Source organism: Miniopterus natalensis, chromosome 18 (assembly GCF_054644295.1).
Source record: "Miniopterus natalensis isolate mMinNat1 chromosome 18, mMinNat1.hap1, whole genome shotgun sequence".
In the NCBI taxonomy this organism is placed as follows: Eukaryota; Metazoa; Chordata; class Mammalia; order Chiroptera; family Miniopteridae; genus Miniopterus; species Miniopterus natalensis.
In genome coordinates this window covers 23,885,662-23,905,134 of record NC_142098.1, presented here as the reverse complement: position 1 = coordinate 23,905,134, position 19,473 = coordinate 23,885,662, and the positions used below count along the sequence as shown (strand labels likewise).

General features: G+C 40.8%; 2 protein-coding genes across 5 annotated transcripts in view; one reads left to right on the top strand and one right to left on the bottom strand.

The window, feature by feature from the left end:
• The window catches only part of SF3B3 (splicing factor 3b subunit 3), a 38,910-nt gene extending 35,850 nt beyond the window's left edge, over positions 1-3,060 (bottom strand). Inside the window, exons 1-2 of one of the 3 annotated variants that reach the window (XM_016196401.2) lie at positions 2,971-3,060; positions 119-256 (exon numbers count right to left, since the gene is read on the bottom strand). In XM_016196401.2, coding sequence (XP_016051887.1) covers positions 119-188 — 70 coding nt within the window. In that variant the 5' untranslated portion in view covers positions 189-256; positions 2,971-3,060. Of the gene's footprint in view, positions 1-118; positions 257-2,539; positions 2,644-2,742; positions 2,858-2,970 lie in introns of those variants that run through there. The other 2 variants (XM_016196391.2, XM_016196384.2) reach the window with 2 other exon arrangements.
• A 63-nt stretch (positions 3,061-3,123) lies between these two features.
• Positions 3,124-19,473, top strand: part of COG4 (component of oligomeric golgi complex 4) — a 25,014-nt gene continuing 8,664 nt past the window's right edge. The window contains exons 1-12 of one of the 2 annotated variants that reach the window (XM_016196428.2): positions 3,124-3,294; positions 4,894-4,976; positions 5,719-5,833; positions 7,511-7,685; positions 8,444-8,637; positions 10,494-10,599; positions 11,106-11,263; positions 11,932-11,987; positions 14,385-14,518; positions 16,141-16,259; positions 17,039-17,205; positions 18,007-18,172. In XM_016196428.2, the coding sequence (XP_016051914.1) occupies positions 3,124-3,294; positions 4,894-4,976; positions 5,719-5,833; positions 7,511-7,685; positions 8,444-8,637; positions 10,494-10,599; positions 11,106-11,263; positions 11,932-11,987; positions 14,385-14,518; positions 16,141-16,259; positions 17,039-17,205; positions 18,007-18,172 (1,644 nt within the window). The remainder of the gene's footprint in view (positions 3,295-4,893; positions 4,977-5,718; positions 5,834-7,510; positions 7,686-8,443; positions 8,638-10,493; positions 10,600-11,105; positions 11,264-11,931; positions 11,988-14,384; positions 14,519-16,140; positions 16,260-17,038; positions 17,206-18,006; positions 18,173-19,473) is intronic. The other variant, XM_016196439.2, reaches the window with a different exon arrangement.

Here is a 19,473-nt window from a genome sequence, read left to right as displayed (position 1 = left end):
CATTACAGTGTTCTCTAATGATTAAAATTTTCCTATAATTTTAAAATTTGAAAAACATGAAACATAAAACTAATATTAAAAATGTTACATTCAGAAAGACAGTAACTGGACAACTTACCAGAGAAGTTGCCATGAATGGCAAAGCTAATACCAGTGGCTCGCTGCAAGGTCAAATTGTACAGGAACATGGTGACAACACCACTGAGCCACCCACCACTCCACAATCCAAGCGTTGATTATACCAAGTCAAAGCAAGCTAAGAGCACATAAAAGGAGAAAAATATCAGCTGGGAAATTGATGTTTTAACAGACATTTCTATATAGGAACTTCTGGCTGAAGGCAGTAGGAACAGGCCTATGGAAGAACATATTCATAAGAGTTCCTTCTATACACCAGGAACTATATATACTTTGCCTCTAACCTCACAAGAAACCTACAGTACTTAATAGGTAAAACTCATTTTATAGATGAGGAAATTAAGGCCAAGAAATTAAATCACATGTCTAAAGTCATATAACAAGTAGTAAAAATGTTGGGAGCTAGAGCTAGGATCTGAACCATTAATGCAACACTGTATTTGCTTTGTCACAGAAACCACGTAGGTCTACTTTTACTTGTATTTGAACAGGCTATGTGTTCACAAGGTTCAGAATTCAAAAGCACAGCAAAAAGCCCTCCACCCACCCATTCCCTAGCCATCCAGCTCTCCTCCCAGAGGAAATCAGCCAAGTTATATTTTACCTGTCCTTCCAGATATTTTCTGTATGGAAAAGCAAAAATGTACTGTATATTGCCCTGCCAGCGCGGCTCAGTGGCTGAGTGTCAATCTATGAACCAGGAGGTCACAGTTTGATTGTGAGTCAGGGCACAAGCCAGGTTTTGGGCTCAGTCCCCAATGGGGGTGTTCAGGAGGCAGCCCATCAATGATTCACTCTCATCATTGATGCTTCTATCTCTCTCTCCCTCTTCCTTCCTCTCTTAAGTCAATAAAAAAACATTTTTTTTAAAAAATGTACTGTATTTTACCTCTTTTCTTAAAAGGTTGGGTACTATATATTGTACACACACATTATACTGCAATTTATTTATTATTTTCTCTATCTTGGAGATACCAATAAAGGGCTTTCTCAATTTTATTTTATAACTGTAGAGTATTCCACTGAATTAAAATTCATTTAGCCAATACCCTGCTGATGAACATTTAGGTTGTTCCCAATCTCTTGCTATTGTGAACACTGCTGCAAAGAAAATAACTCACACATAGGTCATTTATACATGCATGAATATCTCTACCATTAATTCATAAAAGTGAAATTGCTGGATTGAGGGACTCATACAACTGAAAATTTGATAAATAGTGACAAATTACCTTTCAAAGAAACTCACCAATTTACATCCCCAACAATATATGAGTCTATTTCACCACAACCAGACCTCTACTCACTTGCACCTCTTCTATAGCTCTATGTCTCAGGAGTGATTAGAATTTAAAATTTAAACCTACTCATCATCAAAAACTAAAACAAAATTGAATTCCTGCAGCTTCAGAAGGCCTCCCTAGGGTAGTCATGAAAAAAAGTTCTTCTCATTATACAGGACTTAAGACTACAAACTTATGTACCTCTACCACAAAAGAATTACCCAAAACTATACCTATACGGTCACTGCCGGAAAAGAAACTGAGTTATTATTAATTTTTTAATTCCCTCCGGTGGTTTTTTAATTCCCTCCGGTGGGGGCGCGTGGGGGAGGCAACTAGTCGATGTGTGTCCATGTTTCTTTCTCTTTTTCTCCCCCCCCCCTCAGAAAAAGCAATGGAAAAACTATCCTCAAGTGAGGATTAACAAACAAGGCTGCAGAAACCACGAGCCACTTTTGAACCCCCGAAAAGCTACCTCCAGGCTGCTTTTCATTCTTTATACCCGAAGTCGGCCTACTTTCAAGTTCCTTTGTAACTGATGCCATCCAGTCACATCCTTGGAATTCATTTTCCCCAAACCTAGTTGAATCCAGGTTCCCCAACTATTCGTTCATCTTGGGGAATGGAGGAAGGTGTATTTAAGAGAAAAAGCAGGCTAAAACTACAAGAACTTTGCACCAGGAACCATCACGGGCCACAACCTGGTAAATTTTGTGACTTCTCTCTCCTGTTTGTGTTTACTAGAAAAATAGCCTGCAATTGCTCCCTCCATCCCTTCCCACGTGCCAAAAGGACATCACCGCGCTTAAACTCGGCAGTCTTCAAGACAGATATCATTGCCCGTGTTGCAAATGATAAAACTGAGGATCAGAGGAGGAAACAAGTCGACCAAGTACCAAAATGCACATTCAAAACAGGTCTTAGCTCCAAAGACTGTTTCCGTTATTTACGCTTTTAACATGCGAGGCTTCTTCACTGACGCGTCCGAGTGCTGTTTACAGTGTCCTGAAGACCTCCTGCCCGCCCTTTCTCACACCTCCCCCAAACCCAAAGAGGCCCCAAGGCCTAAAAGCTAAGCAACCCCTAAAGGCTTATTTTGAGTCAGGTCCCCTTCCCACCTTGTAGACAGAAACAGGTAATAATTCCCGGGAGCCGTTTTCACGCCCCAAACGTTCCCGTCGACCTCCCCGTTTCTTGCCCGAATCCCCTCGGGCCTAGGCTGCCTCAGAGACGCCCCCCCCAAAAAAAACCCGGTGCACACTCCTATATGGCCACTCTGTTCCTCTGCGGACCGGGAGAAGTCGGGGGGCTGCTTCTTTACCCTACAGCGGGAAAGATGGTGTAGATATCCAGCGGATGCAGAGTCCTTCAAGGCCTAAGCCACCGCCAAAGCCGACACACCGGCATCCGCCATTAGCTTTCAAGATAAGGACCTTCAGCTTGGCGCGCGGAGGAAAAAGGCCCCAATCGGCGCCTAAAGGATGTGTATATAATTTTTTTAATGCATCGGTCTTGCAGCCACCCCGCATTGAAAATTACTTAAACATACCTTATGACTGTCACTTTTTCCAGGAGAATATAAAATGAATAGGCTTTTTTAAGTAGACATTTAAAAAATAAGTTCATCGGGCACTTCCGTGGGCAGCCCCAAAACACCGGTGCGCCAACGAGGAGGGGGGCCTCGCGGGGCCGGAAACACGGAATGGGAACAAAGATGGCGGACCTCAGTTCCCCTCAGAAGCTGTTAGGGGTGTCTCAGCCGCCTGAGGGAGTGGGAGGAGGCCGTTGCTCCGAAATCTCCACCGAGCTCATTCGCTCCCTGACGGAGCTGCAGGAGCTGGAGGCTGTGTACGAACGGCTCTGCGGCGAGGAGGTGGGAGGGCTGAGCCTTTTTCCAGGAGCATCCAGGGGGAGTGGGCGTAGGAGCCGTCAGTCGGGGAAATCTGGGCTGTGGGAAGCTTTCTCCTTGCCGAGAGAAACAAAAAAGCACCTATTCGAGAAGCGGGAGTGTAGTTGAATGTGGTTCTTGGACCTACCTTCTAGAACCCTTCACTCAGTCTGATGCCCCCAAGCTTGTTTTCTCTGTCATCTGGGCGATCCGCCCCACCCACCCCCCATTGATTTATTGAGCGTATATGCCAACTCTCCTGAGAGTAAGCATAAAGGTTCTCTTGCATTGCTTAGCAGGTTAAAAAACTATGAAATGCTTTCACTCCATTATCTCATTTAAGCCTGCAGTCGTTGCAAGTAAAGGTGAAGCGTTTTAAAACTTCCTCTTGGAGGAAATGATTTGGGGGTGTAATTTTAGCGTTTCGTTTAAATGCAGAGCTTTGTAGAAGCTTGAGATTTTACGACTGAAGCACAACTGCCTAATCTTGGACAAGTCACGTCATCTCTTGTACCCCTGACATTGTGTCAGATGAGGGGCCGCCGACTCGACACTAGCAAGGATTCCTTTCAGCTCCTAATGCTTTATCTCCTTTCTGCCTCCTTCACTGTTCTGTGGCAACCGGATGCTGTCAATACATTTTTGAATGTCAGTTGGGTTCCCTGCCAGTCAGGAGGAAAAGATCTAAGCCCTGCTCTAAAAGTTTAGTAGCTGCTCCCTAAAACCAAACATTTAGATAAGGTTGAGCACAAAAGCCAGCTTCAGCCTGGAGGAGGGGAGGGATCATTGACGTCTTTGAATATTTTCAAGTATTAACTTGCACCAGCTATAGCAGTTTCTGATACGTTTTTCAGCAAGTCGTGCATTATAAAATTAAGTACTCTTAACATTCCTAAACTTGTATTCATTGAGTCAAACAATACTTTCGGGGGAAATTAAGTCAATCTTACAGACAGAACAATGTTCTGTATTTGTATATGATAACTGTCGAGGTGAAGTTGCCATCTGTATCTTACTGGACTATTTTAACAGACATGCTTGGCTAATATTAATAGCTGTTATTGAACCATAAGCCACGTACTATGTTAATAAGCACTTTATGTTCGATATCGTGTTTGGCTCAAACAACAGTCCCATGGGATATGTATTACTATCCGTATTTTACAGATGAAGAAACTCAAGCATAAGTTTACATTAATTGAGGTAATACAGTAAATGGCTTGGCTGAGAAAGAATTACACACTATGAAGAGACTTTAACTGCCACTTTGGAAGTGTCATTTGTTTAGCCATGATATTGTAAAGGTGTTCCTGTGTTAGGCCCTATGCTAATAATACTGAATAGAGGTTTGTTTTCTCCCTTTGTGGGGTTCATCTGCTCCATGAAATAAGATATACGTAATAACCATTATGCACTGTGATAAGTGTAAAAATTAAGTGGTGTTGGTTAATGTTCTGGGGTAACTTAGTGGAAGGAAAGAAGGCATTTGAGATGGTGTTCAACCTTCAGCTAAGTGGTTGGGCTAGAAAGCTCTTAGAGTTCCTTTTGACCATTCTGATGACAGGATGTTTCTGTGCATTTCAGAAAGTGGTGGAAAGAGAGCTGGATGCTCTTTTGGAACAGCAAAACACCATTGAAAGTAAAATGGTCACTCTCCATCGAATGGGGTGAGTCTGTTAATCTCAGTAAGAGCTATCGTACAACAGGGTCCAGTAGATACATTACTTTTCCTAACTTTCTGCCAGTTGAGTGTGAAACAAAGAGGAGCATTACCTCAAGGTAAAGTGAACACCTAAAGGGTACAGTTAAGTGGTTTTCAAAGTGTTCTTGACCAGCAATACCAACACTACCAACATCGCTTGGAAACTTGTTGGAAATGCAAATTCTAGGGCCTCACCTCAAACCTACTGAATCTGAAACTCTGGGGAGGGGACCAGGAATCTGTATTTTAACAAGCATACCAGGAGGCTCTGGTGCATGGCTCAAATCTGAGAATCACTGTTTTTTACAAATTTTGCATATTTGCTAGTCATAAAAATTGCTCTTTGATTTCATCATCCTCTCAGATTGTTGGTTAGTACATTTTATGCTCACGTAACAGTTGGGAAGAGGGTATAGTGGGGGTAAATGGTGATGGAAAAAAGTAAAGAGAAAAAAACAATTGGGAGAATCTGTTCCCTAATTCTTTGGTAGTACCTATTTAGGGGTATCTTTAAAGTATAAGCCTGAGTTTACAGTAAAATATGCTTAGGGAAAAAAGCTGTTATTAGGGTGGCTTAAGCTAAGAATTGTGGGGAAGTACAAAAGAAGTAGAAGACATAGTCTCCATCTGCAAAAACACTTTTTCTGCCTCTTACTCCTACCCTCTGCCCCGATGGATATGTGTGTGCTGACAATGTGTATCTCCAGTCCCAACCTGCAACTGATTGAAGGTGATGCAAAGCAGCTAGCTGGAATGATCACCTTTACCTGCAACCTAGCTGAGAATGTGTCCAGCAAAGTTCGTCAGCTTGACCTGGCCAAGGTAATCGCATTATGGTGCTGATGTCTGAGTTAGTAGAGTTATTAGAAAAGCCACCACATTAGAAATTAGAGCAGCACCACCCAGTAGAAATCTAACACAAGATACCAAAACCAGACAAAGATATCAAAAGAAAAGAAAACTCCAGATTAATTGCTTATGAATATAGACATAGAAATTCTTAATACTAGCAAACCAAATCCAGCAACATACAAAAAGAACTATACTATGAGCAAGTTGGAATTTATCCCAGGAATGCAGAGTCGATTTCACTTATGAAAATCAATTAATGTTATATACCATATCAATAGAATAAAGGACTAAAACCACATAGACTCAAAAAAGTATTTTACAAAATTTAACACCCCTATAAAAAAACTCAAACTTGCAATAGAAGGGAACTTCCTCAACCTGGTAAAGGTCCTCAATAAAAAACCCACAGGTAACATCATACTTACTGGTAAAAGACTGGTTGCTTTCCCTGTGAAGGTAAGGAACAAAACAAGGATGTCGTCTCTTGCTGCTTCTCTTCACCATCATCCTGGAGGTTCTAGCCAGTGCAATTAGGCAAGAAAATGAAATAAAGATGATTCAGGTTGGAAAAGAAGATACTTAATACCAACCACATATGTACTTTTGAATTTTCTAGTAGCCATTTTTTAAAAAGTAAAACAGAAATAGGTGAAAATAATTTTTAAAATATTTTATTTAACTCATATCCAAGATGCCATTTAAATATGTAATTACTATAAAATTGTATTAATGAGATATTTTACCTTCATCTTTGTACTAAATCTTTGAATTCCAGTGTGTATTTTGTAGTTTGGACTAGCCACATTTCAAGTTCTCGATAGCTACATGGGGTTAGTGGCTACTGTATTGAACAGGATAGTGCAGAGTCTGGGCTCTTGAACAAGTCAGTCCCAGCCTTGGTTTGCCCTGTGAAATAGCATAACTTTTCCTGATCTATTTGTTCAGATTCTGCAAAAATAACTTACCACAAAACTAAGCCACAAGGCCACCAACTCAACATATTAAAGGTTGTTTTTAAACATTCTTGTTTATTCTAAAAGAAAAATACTTTCCATATATTTCATTTACTTTATAACTTGGTTTACAATGTCATGTTTCCAAAATGTCAAATACATTCTGATTCTATTATAAATTTAACAATGTAAGCCAAGTATAAATATGGGTTATTACCCTGGCTGGGTAGCTCAGTTGGTTAGGGCCTTGTCCCATACACCACGGTTGTGGGTTCAATCCCCAGGCAGGGCACATACAAGGTCAACCAATGAATGTATAAATAAGTGAAACAACAAATTGCTGTTTCTCTTTCCCTTCCTCTCACTCTCTAAAAGCCAATAATAAAAATTAAAAATAAATTGAAAAAACTGTTTGCTTGGTATAAGCAGCTTTAAAAAAGAAAATATGGATTATCCTTGTTCTTACTTCCATTAGTTGAATGATCTGGTTACATAAATTAAATTGCATGATACTTATCCATGGTCTTGGTCATTTGCAATAACCGTTTTGTGAGTGGTAGTATTTTTAAGTTCACCAGTGAGGGCTGGAAAGGGCCTATGGTTAACTATATTCAGTCCCTGAATCTCCCTACCTTCTGAAGAGATGTTTTTGGTAGAATAGGACATTGTTTCTGAGCAACAAGTCTTTTTGCAGAACCGCCTCTATCAAGCTATTCAAAGAGCTGATGATATCTTAGACCTGAAGTTCTGCATGGATGGAGTTCAGACTGCTTTGAGGAATGAAGATTATGAGCAGGCTGCGGCCCACATTCATCGCTACTTGTGCCTAGACAAATCAGTCATCGAGCTCAGCCGACAGGGCAAAGAAGGTAAGCATCCCAAACTGTTGATTTCTAGTTAACTGACAAGCATCTGTAATCTGAACTAGGCACACTCAATCAGGAGAAGGGCATGTACTGTTAGGAAATTTCCTTGTCTGGCAATAGACCCTGTATGGGGCCTAGACCATCCCAGGGCAGTGTTGTTATTCCTATTTAATAGAAAAGGAAACTGAATCCAGATATGCTGTTCTCTGACCAGTGGGTTCTTTCCACTTGCCCATATTGCCTACTTAAAAAATTAAATTCTTAGCCTCCTATCCTGGGCCTTCCATAATCTTGACTCACCCTTTCTAGTTCTTATTTCTGTCTAGCCTTATTTCATGCTATTCACTCATGCATCCATTCATCGTGCTAATATTTATCGATCTGCAAATGACAGGGCATACATAGTTGACCCTTGAGCAATGTGGGAGTTATAAGCACCAACCTTCTGCACAGTTGAAAATCCTTGTATAGCCCAGCTGATGTGGCTCAGTGGTTGAATGTCAACCCATGAACCAAGAGGTCCCTGGTTCGATTTCCCAGTCAGGGCACATGCTCGGGTTACAGGCTCAATCCTGACCCTGGTCAGGGCTCATGCAGGAGGCAACTAATTGATGTGTCTTTCTCACATCTATGTTTTTCTCTCTCTTTCTCTTCCTTCCACTCTCTGAAAAGCATGGAAAAATCCTCTGTTGAAGACTTAAAAAAAAAAAGTGGTGCACAGACTAAATGGCATTAATTTTCACTTTCTCCCCATGGCACAGGGAGCATGATTGATGCCAACCTGAAATTGCTGCAGGAAGCTGAACAGCGTCTCAAAACCATTGTAACAGAGAAGTTTGCTATTGCTACTAAGGAAGGGGATCTGCCCCAGGTGGAGCGCTTCTTCAAGATCTTTCCGCTACTGGGTTTGCATGAGGAGGGATTAAGCAAGTTCTCAGAATACCTTTGCAAGCAGGTATGGCCCTGATTGCTTGGCAAGATAATGGTATGGTTCTCTGCCTATAGATGGACGCACTAGGTAGATCCAGTGTCTGTGGATACTTTCTCATCTCTTGATTTGACTCTCCCTTTTCTGCTTTTTTTTTAAATATGTTTTTACTTATTTCAGAGAAAGAAAGGGGGGGGGGAGAGAGAGAGAAACATCAATGATGAGAGAATCATTGATTGGCTGCCTCCTGCACACCCCCTACTGGGGATCGGGCCTGCAACCTGAGCCTGTGCCCTGACCGGGAATTGAACCGTGATCTCCTGGTTCATTTGTCGATGCTCAGGCACTGAGCCATGCCAGCTGTGCATCCACTTCCCTGTTTTTGCCATAGCCGGCAGGACTGGATGCATGCATTCATTCAACATTTATCTATTTCTAGTCTTTGTACCAGGCATGGCCTAGACATCTGATGCTCATTTATTCCAACAGACCAAATGAAAGTATAGGAAAATTAAAATGTAAATTCTCTGACAAGTTGACTTACCCTTTTCAAGCTGTTAGCCAGGAAGTGGCTTCTTTATAGAGCATTTGGAGTTGCTGGTGAGTGCTTTTAAAACTTTGTAACCAGGGTTGAGTCTCAAAATTTAACCACAATGACATGAAGCAGATTAGGTCACTTGAGGTTAAATCCTGAAAAAGAAGCAGGCTCCAATTAAAGTTTCAGCCTTCTTTCCTCAACTTAGATGTGAGAGAATCAAATCCCAACAGGCATGTGTGCAGAAGGTTATCGTTTGTTTGTTTGTTTGTTTATTTATTTAACTTCTCACCTGAGGATATTTTATTGGTTTGAGGAAGAGAGTGAACAAGAAACATGGATTGGTTGCCTCCCGTATGCTCCCCAACTGGGGATCAATCCCAAAACCTAGGTATGTGCCATGACCAGGAATTGAACCCGAAACCTTTTTGGTATACAGGATGATGATCCAGCCAACTGAACTACCTGGCCAGTGCTCATTTTTTTCAACTATATGTCAGAGTGCATCCTGTCCATCCATCCCTAATTCTCTATAATGGAACACTAATCTGCCATTAAGAAAAATACAGTTCCATATGTGCTGACATACTTCAGTCTCTTATATATGTGGTTTGTTAAGTTAAATAGCAGTATGCTACCATTCCTGTTTAAAATGAGGGGCATGGCAATAAAGATATATGCTTGTATAGGCATGGGATATTTTTGGAAGGGTTAACAGTGATTGCCTCTAAAGATGGGAATTAGGAGACCAAGAGACATAGGTAAGAGGAAGAACCACTTTTCACCAAACACTCCTTTGTTCCTTTTGAATATTTAAGTAGTTGTGTTTAGTTATTTTTAATTAATTTTTTAGAATGTGTTCTGCAGTGGCAGAACATTTTCTTTTTTTTTCTTCTTTTTTTTTTAAATATATCTTTATTGATTTCAGAGAGAGGAAAGGAGAGGGAGAGAGACAGAAACATCAATGATGAGAAAGTCATTGATCAAGCCCACAACCTGGGCATGTGCCTTGACCGGGAATCAAACCCTGATCGCCTGGATCCTAGGTTGACGCTCAACCACTCAACTACTGAGCCACACCCGGCCAGGCAGCAGAACATTTTCAAAGAAAAGAAAAGCATTATTTATACCTCTGAATGGAAGAGCTACCATTGTGTTTAAGTTCCTTGTCTCGCCTGAGGCTTAGACAACACAGAGGTCTCAATGGAGGTACCTCTGTGCTGCCTAGACTTTTAGGCATCAGGGGAAACATGGGAAAAAGAAAGGCAATGGGAAATCTTTGGGGAAAACTGAGGCTAGCCTTTGGTCAGAAATATATGTGAATTTTCTTTTTATTTTATTTTTTCAGGTGGCCAATAAAGCTGAGGAGAATCTGCTATTGGTACTAGGGACAGACATGAGTGATCGAAGAGCTGCAATCATCTTTGCAGATACACTCACTCTCCTTTTTGAAGGCAAGCCTTTTTCTCTACTAGAGGTAGACTACAGACATTATCCTAACACCTGCATCCTAACTTTTCTTCTCTCCCCACTGGCGTGATGCCTTTATTGCTGTAATTTACTGTATGCGGGTTTATTGGAGAATTAACTTCCCAATTCAATATCAGGTTAGCAAAGATTAGTTTGATACTCCCTAGCCCTCAAGACCAAACTCTAAGAATAAGTTTAACTCTAAAATACATTCCTGGGAAGAGAGTGATACTGATTTTTAAAGATGTTCTTGTAGAAACTATCAATATAACTTAGGAAATGCCTGCTAGTGTACCAAGCACAGAGCATACTTAACAGACAAATTTGCTTAGCAAATTCTAACACTGACAAGAACCATTTGTATTCATTTGGGGAGGTGAAACAACCAAAAAGGGTTAAATTAGACCCTGGGTCAGCTTTGGCAGAGGAAAAGACTTTATTTTGTGGGAAGAATATTTGGAATCCAACCCTCTTGCTATCTTCTCTCTAGGGATTGCCCGCATTGTGGAAACTCACCAACCAATAGTGGAAACCTATTATGGGCCAGGGAGACTTTATACCCTGATAAAATATCTGCAGGTGGAGTGTGACAGACAGGTGGAGAAGGTGGTAGAAAAGTTCATCAAGCAGAGGAACTACCACCAGCAGGTAAGCAGGAAAAGCTACTAGTGGTTTGGAAGCAGTGTTAACTAGGGAATAAATGGGGGAAAAGAGAAAAAAGATGCAGACAGGAGAAAAATAAATACCAAATACAGACTGACCTGCATCTTGCCCATCAGGACTTGAGGTGTTGTCAAGATGATGATGGCCTCAGTACAAGATTGAGAAGGAACTGGAAAGGGCTTCCTGAAAGGAACACAACAGAAACATTAAACCAATTCTGTATCACAGAATGTGCAACTGTGCTTTCTAGTGATATGAGAATTTTATTTGTGAAGATCCTATTAAGTGTCAAGTAATACGTCTCACACTTCTCCTTTGTACCCTTAAGTACTAAAGGTAACATTTGCTTTTCCAGAACTTAATTTCTCCATTCTTTTGAGCAGAGAAAGTAAAGAGCAGGACTTAGAAGTAGTAGTCCCATAGACTTTAGACAGTAGTCCATTGGAATACCATTAGCATCACTTTTAAATGCAATAATAAAGGTGAGCATTACCATCTAAATCAAAAGTAAATCTTTGGCTCATCCTGAAAGCCTACTTCCAGTTAAGCACACTAAGTCTAAACATTCTTGTATGCCAGAAGTTTAGAGTGACTAGCAAAAGGCAGATAGAAGGAGGGTGGGGAAGAGCATTCTCACTTGTGGTGTTTTGCAGTTCCGGCATATCCAGAACAACTTGAGAAATTCTGCAACAGAAAAAATAGAACCAAGGTAATAATTCTCTTTTCTTCAGCCCATAGGTGTTTGAATTGGAAATCATGAATCATTCAGAGACTACTTTGTTACAGTGTGGTCTATGTTTTAAAAATATTTTATCTGTGACTCTTGGTTTTTTTTAATGGAATATATCCTATAAACAGAAGCATATATATAACTTGCATGGTTCGTAAAGAATAATAGATCATTACCAATACTTTTGAAGTCCCCAGAGTGACTCCCCTCCTCTATCTCACCCAAAGGCAACTACTATTCTAAACAACTACTATCCTAAAATTGTGAGCTTTTAATTTTTCTAATAAAAATAGCATATGCTGCCTGGCCGGTATGGCTCAGTGGTTGAGCTTTGCCCTGCGAACCAGGAGGTTACAGTTCAATTCCCAGTCAGGGCACATGCCTGGGGATTTGGGCTCAATCCCCAGTAAGGGGTGTGCAGGAGGCAGCCGATCGATGACTCTCACCATTGATGTTTCTATCTCTCCCTCTCCCTCTCTCTGAAATCAATGAAAACATATTTAAAATGATAATAATAATATATGCTTGTTAAAAGAAAATCCAAACATTATAAAAATGTATTCATTCAATCAAATTTTTACTGAGACCCTAGCTGGCATGGCTCAGCAGTAGAGCATTGACCTGTGATCCAGGAGATTGCAGTTCGATTCCCAGTCAGGGCACATGCCCAGGTTTCGGGCTTGATCCCCAGTAGGGAGCATGCAAGAGGCAGTCAATCACTTTCTCATCATTGATGTTTTTCTCTCTCCCTCTTCCTTCCTCTCTCTGAAGTCAATAAAGACATATTTTTTAAAATATAATACAATACAATACAATATAACATAATATAATGTAATATAATATAATTGGTTGTTTACTTTAAAAAAAACTTTTACTGAGTACATACTACATGCTAGGCACTGGAAATATGGCAACAAACAAAGTGAACAAAACAAACCTAATTCTTTTCCTGTGGCATCTCTGATATATAATGTTTACTATATGCTAAACATTGTTCTAAGCACTTAACAAATATCAAATCATTCAACCTGGGCTTTCTCAACCTCTGTATTGTTAGCATCCCTGACCTTTACCCAGTAGATGCTGGTAACACCCTTCAGTTCCGACAACCAAAAATGTCTCCAAACACTGCCTAATTTTTCCCTGAGGGGTAAAATCACTGTCAGTTGAGGATCACTGATTTAACCCATAAACATTTTTTTACAGATGAGGACCCGAAAGCCTAAACAGGTTAAGTGACTTGCCCAAGGTCATACCTAGAAAGTGACAGAACCAAGAAAAGAATCCAAGCAGTCTCACTCTAGAGTTCATGCCATTAACTACTGTGATGTACTACTAAGTGTAGGGTACAGGAGAACATGTAATAAGGGGATATAACCTAAGCTGATAAAGTTCAAGGAAAAATCCCTGAGGAAATGACCTTAGATCTGAGACCTTAAGAGTAGTAAGTAGGAATAAGGTGGAGAGCGTTCCAGGTAGATCAGGGAAAACGTGTGCAAAAGGCCCTGTGTGTTTGAAAAAGTGAAAGGAGGCCAGTATAGTTGAAGTGCAGAAAGTTGGGGAGAACCTCATGAGATGAGATGAATCTGAAGAAGTTGTTAGAATTAAGCCATTCCAGGTCTTGTATCCTAAGAGCTATGGAAATCTTGATTATGATATGACCAGATTTATGTTTTGAAAAGATCTCTTAGACTTCAGTGTGGAAAGTGAATCAATCTGTATATAAATTGAAGTAGGGGTTCAACTTTTTTTTTAATGTACATATCAGTTATCCTAGCACAATTTGTTGAAAGACTATTCCTTTCCTACTAAATTGTCTTATCACTCTCCCTAGAGATCAGTTGACCATAAATGTGAAGATTTTTGTACTCTCAGTTAATCTATAGGTCTATCCTTATGTCAGTATCACACTGTCTTGATTGCTGTAGCTTTGTAGTAAGTTTTGAAATTGGGAAGTGTGAGTCCTCCAATGTTTCGACTAATCATCTGGATAGATGAATGGGTGTGAGACAGTTTAAAGGTATGCCCCAAAATCTCATTACATCTAAATAAGAGGTTGGAGGGTTGTATGTTCTTTCACATGAGGCATAGATCATTTTTACTCAAACTGCTAACAAAAACACACCTCCCAATCTCTTATTTAGCCCTGGCAGGATTTTAGGGGCTTGAGTGATTTGTGTAAAACATGTAAGTGGAATATGTGGTTGACAGCCGTCTCTGATTATAATTGGGTCAGCAGAGCCAGGATGACTATCTGGCAGAGACCTTCTGGACCCAGTGGGGAGGGGATGTTTGGGACTGTGTTTGCCCTGTAGCTTTTATATCTCAGGGAATCCAGTGTCATTCTGCTTATTCCTTCTGCTTCATGTGTCTCAGGGAACTGGACCCCATTTTGACTGAAGTCACCCTGATGAATGCCCGCAGTGAGTTGTATTTAAGCTTCCTCAGGAAGAGGATCAGCTCTGATTTTGAGGTGGGGGACTCCGTGGCCTCAGAAGAAGTAAAGCAAGGTAAAAGGCATTTCCCATATTCCCTGGGAGGGCTGGGGTATGGTTAGCACTGTTGTTTCATAGTTAAGCCACAGATCTCTTAATAAGGAAATAACTAGGACTTGTTAGCGTCAAGGGGGGTCTATGGGCAAATTGACTCCCAGGAGGAAATCTAGACTTAACTGAATTTGGACTTGGACTGGGTCCTTGAAGCCATCTAATTATTTTCCTCTTCTCTTTTACCCACACCATGCTTTGGTTTAGGGACTAGTGTTTAAGTGATACGTGCACATGGTAAGTAGGTAGGTAGGTAGATGAGGAAGGTACATGATTGATAGATAGATAATAGATAGATTAGATAGATAGATAGATGATAGATAGATAGATAATAGACAGACAGACAGATAGATGAAAAATATACATAATTTCATGAAGAAACTTTTGGGAGTGATAGGAATAGTCCAAACTGGATAGTAGCAATTGTTGCAAAACTATAAAGCTACTAAAAAAATCATTGAATTGTATACATAAAATGGGTTAATTTTATGGTACATAAATTACACTTCAGTATAGCTTTGAGGTATAATACTGAAAAAAGTGTATATAGTATAAAGAAAGAGCATACAAAAAGAGTACTGTAAAGAAAGGCTTTCGCCCCCTCCCTTAGTCTCTCAGTTCTCCCAGTCACAATTTTTGAAGAGATAAACACATTGAAAAAAAAAGTGTGCCACAGTTCTATTTTATTTATAAATTTAAGAACATTTAATTCCTGCTGGTCAAGTATTACAGAATTCCCCAAACTGGAGACTTGAGACCAACCCAGCATCTGTGGGATTCTGCATGGCTTGTGCCAGTAATACATGGCAGAGGAATTAGTTATATGGCCCAGGTGGCATTGCTTGAATTGGTGTTTAAAGAAGGATGTATGCTAATTTGGAGTTTTGGGCCTCACTGTTATTAATTATAACTGTCACTATTCAGAGCTGTGCTGTCCAATATAGTAGCCACAGCCACATGTTAACAATTTAAATTTAATTAAAATGAAATAAAATTTAAAATTCAGATCCTCAGTCACATTAGCCACATTTCAATTGCTCAGTAGTAGCTACCACATTAGACAACACATAAAGGACATTTCCATCATCACAGAAAATTGACTGGTTTAGAGAATGAAATTTTTTATACCCAATATATTCCATTCTTTGCCCTAGAAACTTACATCTTTTGAGTCTTACTAATTAATTCTAAGGAAATTATGAAAAAGAAGTAAAAAGTTATTTGTATAAAAATGTTTACTATAATCTCCAATTACTCCGATCTCCAGTTATCTCTAATAATGGCAAAACATTTAGAAATAACCCAGGTGCCTAAATATAGGAGAGTAGTTTTAAAAAATAGACTTTATCTGATAAAATATCATAGTCATTAAAAGTAAATAAGAGAAAATAAAGGCTATGTAGAAACATTGAAAATATTTATAATTTTTAAAGCACAATACAAAACTGTATCTATACTGTGATTGTAACCATGTAAATTATGTACAGATTTGGCATAAAGACTAGAAAGGAACTGAAAAAATGAAAAGGGTTGATCTGTTTCCCTTGAGGAAGAAAAGTGAGTATTCTTTCTTGGCTATCCCCTAGAACACCAGAAGTGTCTGGACAAACTCCTCAATAATTGCCTATTGAGCTGCACCATGCAGGAGCTAATTGGCTTATACATTACCATGGAAGAGTACTTCATGAGGGAGACTGTGAATAAGGTAGGACAGAGGACACATCCCTTGGAAATGGGGCTCCTGCCCAAGATGCCAGGCTGAAGGCATGTCATAATTTTTGGTCCTGCTTTGAGAATATCCTTGCATGCAGACTGCATGGCACCACTTTGTATGGTTAGTTTTTACGCTTTGACTTGTCATGCTCTTCATAGATCCAGGTGGGACTTCTTCCCCAAGGATCAAAAAAGAACACCTCAGCTCCTCAGGGAGACTGCTTGTTCTCTGCCTCCCTAGAGGTATATAGGTGAGGATCCTTGGGGAAGAAGGGCCTCTCCTGATGTCTTACATACCAGGACAACTGTTAAGTTATCCTCAAGGCAAAGGCCCTAAATACTTAATTTCTTAACATAGTGATCAGTAGGGAAGTAAGCTATTTAAAAAAAAAAAAAAAATGTTTTTATTGATTTCAGAGAGAGGAAGGGAAAGGGAGAGAGAGATAGAAATATCAGTGATGAGAGAGAATCCATCAGCTGCCTCCTGCATGCCCCCTACTGGGGATTGAGGCGCAACCTGGGCATGCAGGATTCAAATCATAACCTCCAGGTTCATGGATCTATGCTCAACCACTGAGCCACACCAGCTAGGTGGAAGTGAGCTATTTTAATAAGGAGGATCCACACCCAGCTGTCACCAGAATAAACCATATGGGGGAAAACATGGACAAGGTATAGAAAAGGAAGCAGAGCCAGGGCCTATTCCAGAACCATCTCGAACAGCGACATGCAGAACTGGGGCCCTCACTGGGTGCTTTGCCTTTTGAGTAGGCTGTGGCTCTGGACACTTATGAGAAGGGCCAGCTGACATCCAGCATGGTGGACGATGTCTTCTACATTGTTAAGAAGTGCATTGGACGGGCTCTTTCCAGCTCCAGCATTGACTGTCTCTGTGCCATGATCAACCTTGCCACCACAGAATTAGAGTCTGACTTCAGGTATGGTTGACACTCTTTCTCATTTCTAGGAGGCAGAAAGGTCCTAATCATGATTGATTACTGAGGCCTGTTTGTTTCTTTCCTTTTTTCCTTATGATGATAGTTTAGTTCTATACAAGATATGATCTCTTATCCATAGCACAACATCCTTGGCTCCAGGCAGCTGTACAGCAGCCAGATATTTTATGGGCCAAGTTAATGTTCCCTGAACTAAATTGGAGTCGTCACTGGCCCTCAGTCCTATGAAAGAGAACAGGCAATTCAGATGAAGGCAGTAATTGTAATATTAACATAGTTACCATTGCTACAGGCCAGTCCTAATAAAAACCCTGTGAGGTAGGAACTATTAGCTCTCTTTTATAGATGAGGAAACTGGGGCTTAAGGAGATTCCATGTCTTGTCAAAGATACTACACCTCATATGTGATGGAATATGGACTAGAGTCCCAAACTGACTGTCTCAAAACCCATTCTCCCAACTCTTGCTCAGCACTGCCTTTCATTAAGCTATACTGCTGAGTTTGTTGGAGCTTAGTGGTGATAACTGAAATCCTTATGGGAAGTCGAGAATTAGCTAGTCTTCTCTGTGTGCTCTTGTTATCAGTGCCCTTGAGGAGTATTGGTCTCTCTCATATCCTGGCTGCTTATGGTCTCCTAAACCATCTCAAGGATTGGTTATACTCCAAAAAGAGCAACTTCTGCTGCTGGGTCAGGGTAGGATGCCCTCGGTCCTGCTGTCCCGGAGGCCAGATTGAGCACTGTCAATCCCCATCAATCCCCATATGCCATTTTACCCCCCCAGGGACGTTCTGTGTAACAAGCTACGGATAGGCTTCCCGGCCACCACCTTACAGGACATCCAGCGTGGGGTGACAAGTGCCGTGAACATCATGCACAGCAGCCTCCAGCAGGGCAAATTTGACACAAAAGGCATTGAGAGCACTGATGAGGCCAAGCTGTCCTTTCTGGTAGGTAGCCCCACTGGCCGGGAGCTGGGTTGGTTTATCTTGAGAGGTTAAACTATGATCTCTAAGCTACACTATAGCCTTCAACTGGAGACTTTTCCTCTAATGTCTAAAGGAAAACTCATTTTAGAAGGTTCTGAAACCATTTCTTAACCAGGGGGCCTGTTTCTGAGGAGCCTGAGCCAGGACAGGCACTGTTTCCTGCCTGAAAGTTTGGGTGCTTAGCTTTCCAGAGTGCTCATCCCTAAAAGCACTATCCAGCTGTTGAGGGGCTCCACTGAGTATCAAGCTTGGCTTGCATTTGCCACAGGATCAACTAGAATATCTGTGCCAAGCCTTCAGATGGCTCCTCTGAGGACAGTCCCCCAGTATGGGTGGGTGCCAATCCTTTAAGCCTACCAGGACTGCTTTTCTAGCACACTTCTTAAGCTTTCAACTTTCTCAGAAAGGTGATCTTATTAAAGCCCTTAGCTACTCAGAATGACTGATGTGATGAAGCAGTGAGTCTTCCCAGTTGTGTGACAGATGTCAAAGAAGCATAGAAGGATGAAAGGATTTATACAAGGTAACAGCTAGTTTGTGATGAGCCAAAAAACACACAGATGAGTCTGAGCTCACATTCAGGCATCTCTGGCACTTGCTGTCTTGGCAAGAATGGGAATAGCACTATCCGAGGTCATCCTGCTTCACCCTTACATTGGCCAGACTCTAGTTGTCTTGGCTTATGAGGGTCAAAGACTGAAGGAAACATCTAATAGCAGAGCTCTCAATCAGTACACAGATGGCGTCTCTGAACACCCTGGGGTTGGATGCAAAAGTGTATATATGTATTTTTTTCTGGAAATATGGTCCTTAGCTTTTCAGATTCTTAACTCCCCAAAAGAGTTTAGAGCTATTACTTTCTCAGACAGAAACCTAAACATGCTAATACCTACCCCATCTCTGTATAAGGAAACCCTCAGTAACTAGTCCTCAGACAGATCCAGTATGGAGGCTCTTTAGGCAGCCCCACTCTCTTCCTGTCATTGAAGATATGTTCCCTGGGCATGAGTTCTATCGAACTGGAATGTCATGGTTATTGCCAAAAAAGGGTATCAGCTCCAAGAAACTGTTGCCTCTGAGTATGGTGCCTTTAGAGAACTTTGCCAAAAGGGCAGCCAGCTTCATTTGATCATGGATTGACTTAAATTTTCATCTTCTTTACATTCCATTTCTTTCTTTTTTTTAATATGTTTTTATTGAGAGGAAGGGAGAGAGAGATAGAAACATCAATGATGAGAGAGAATCATTGATTGCCTCCTGCA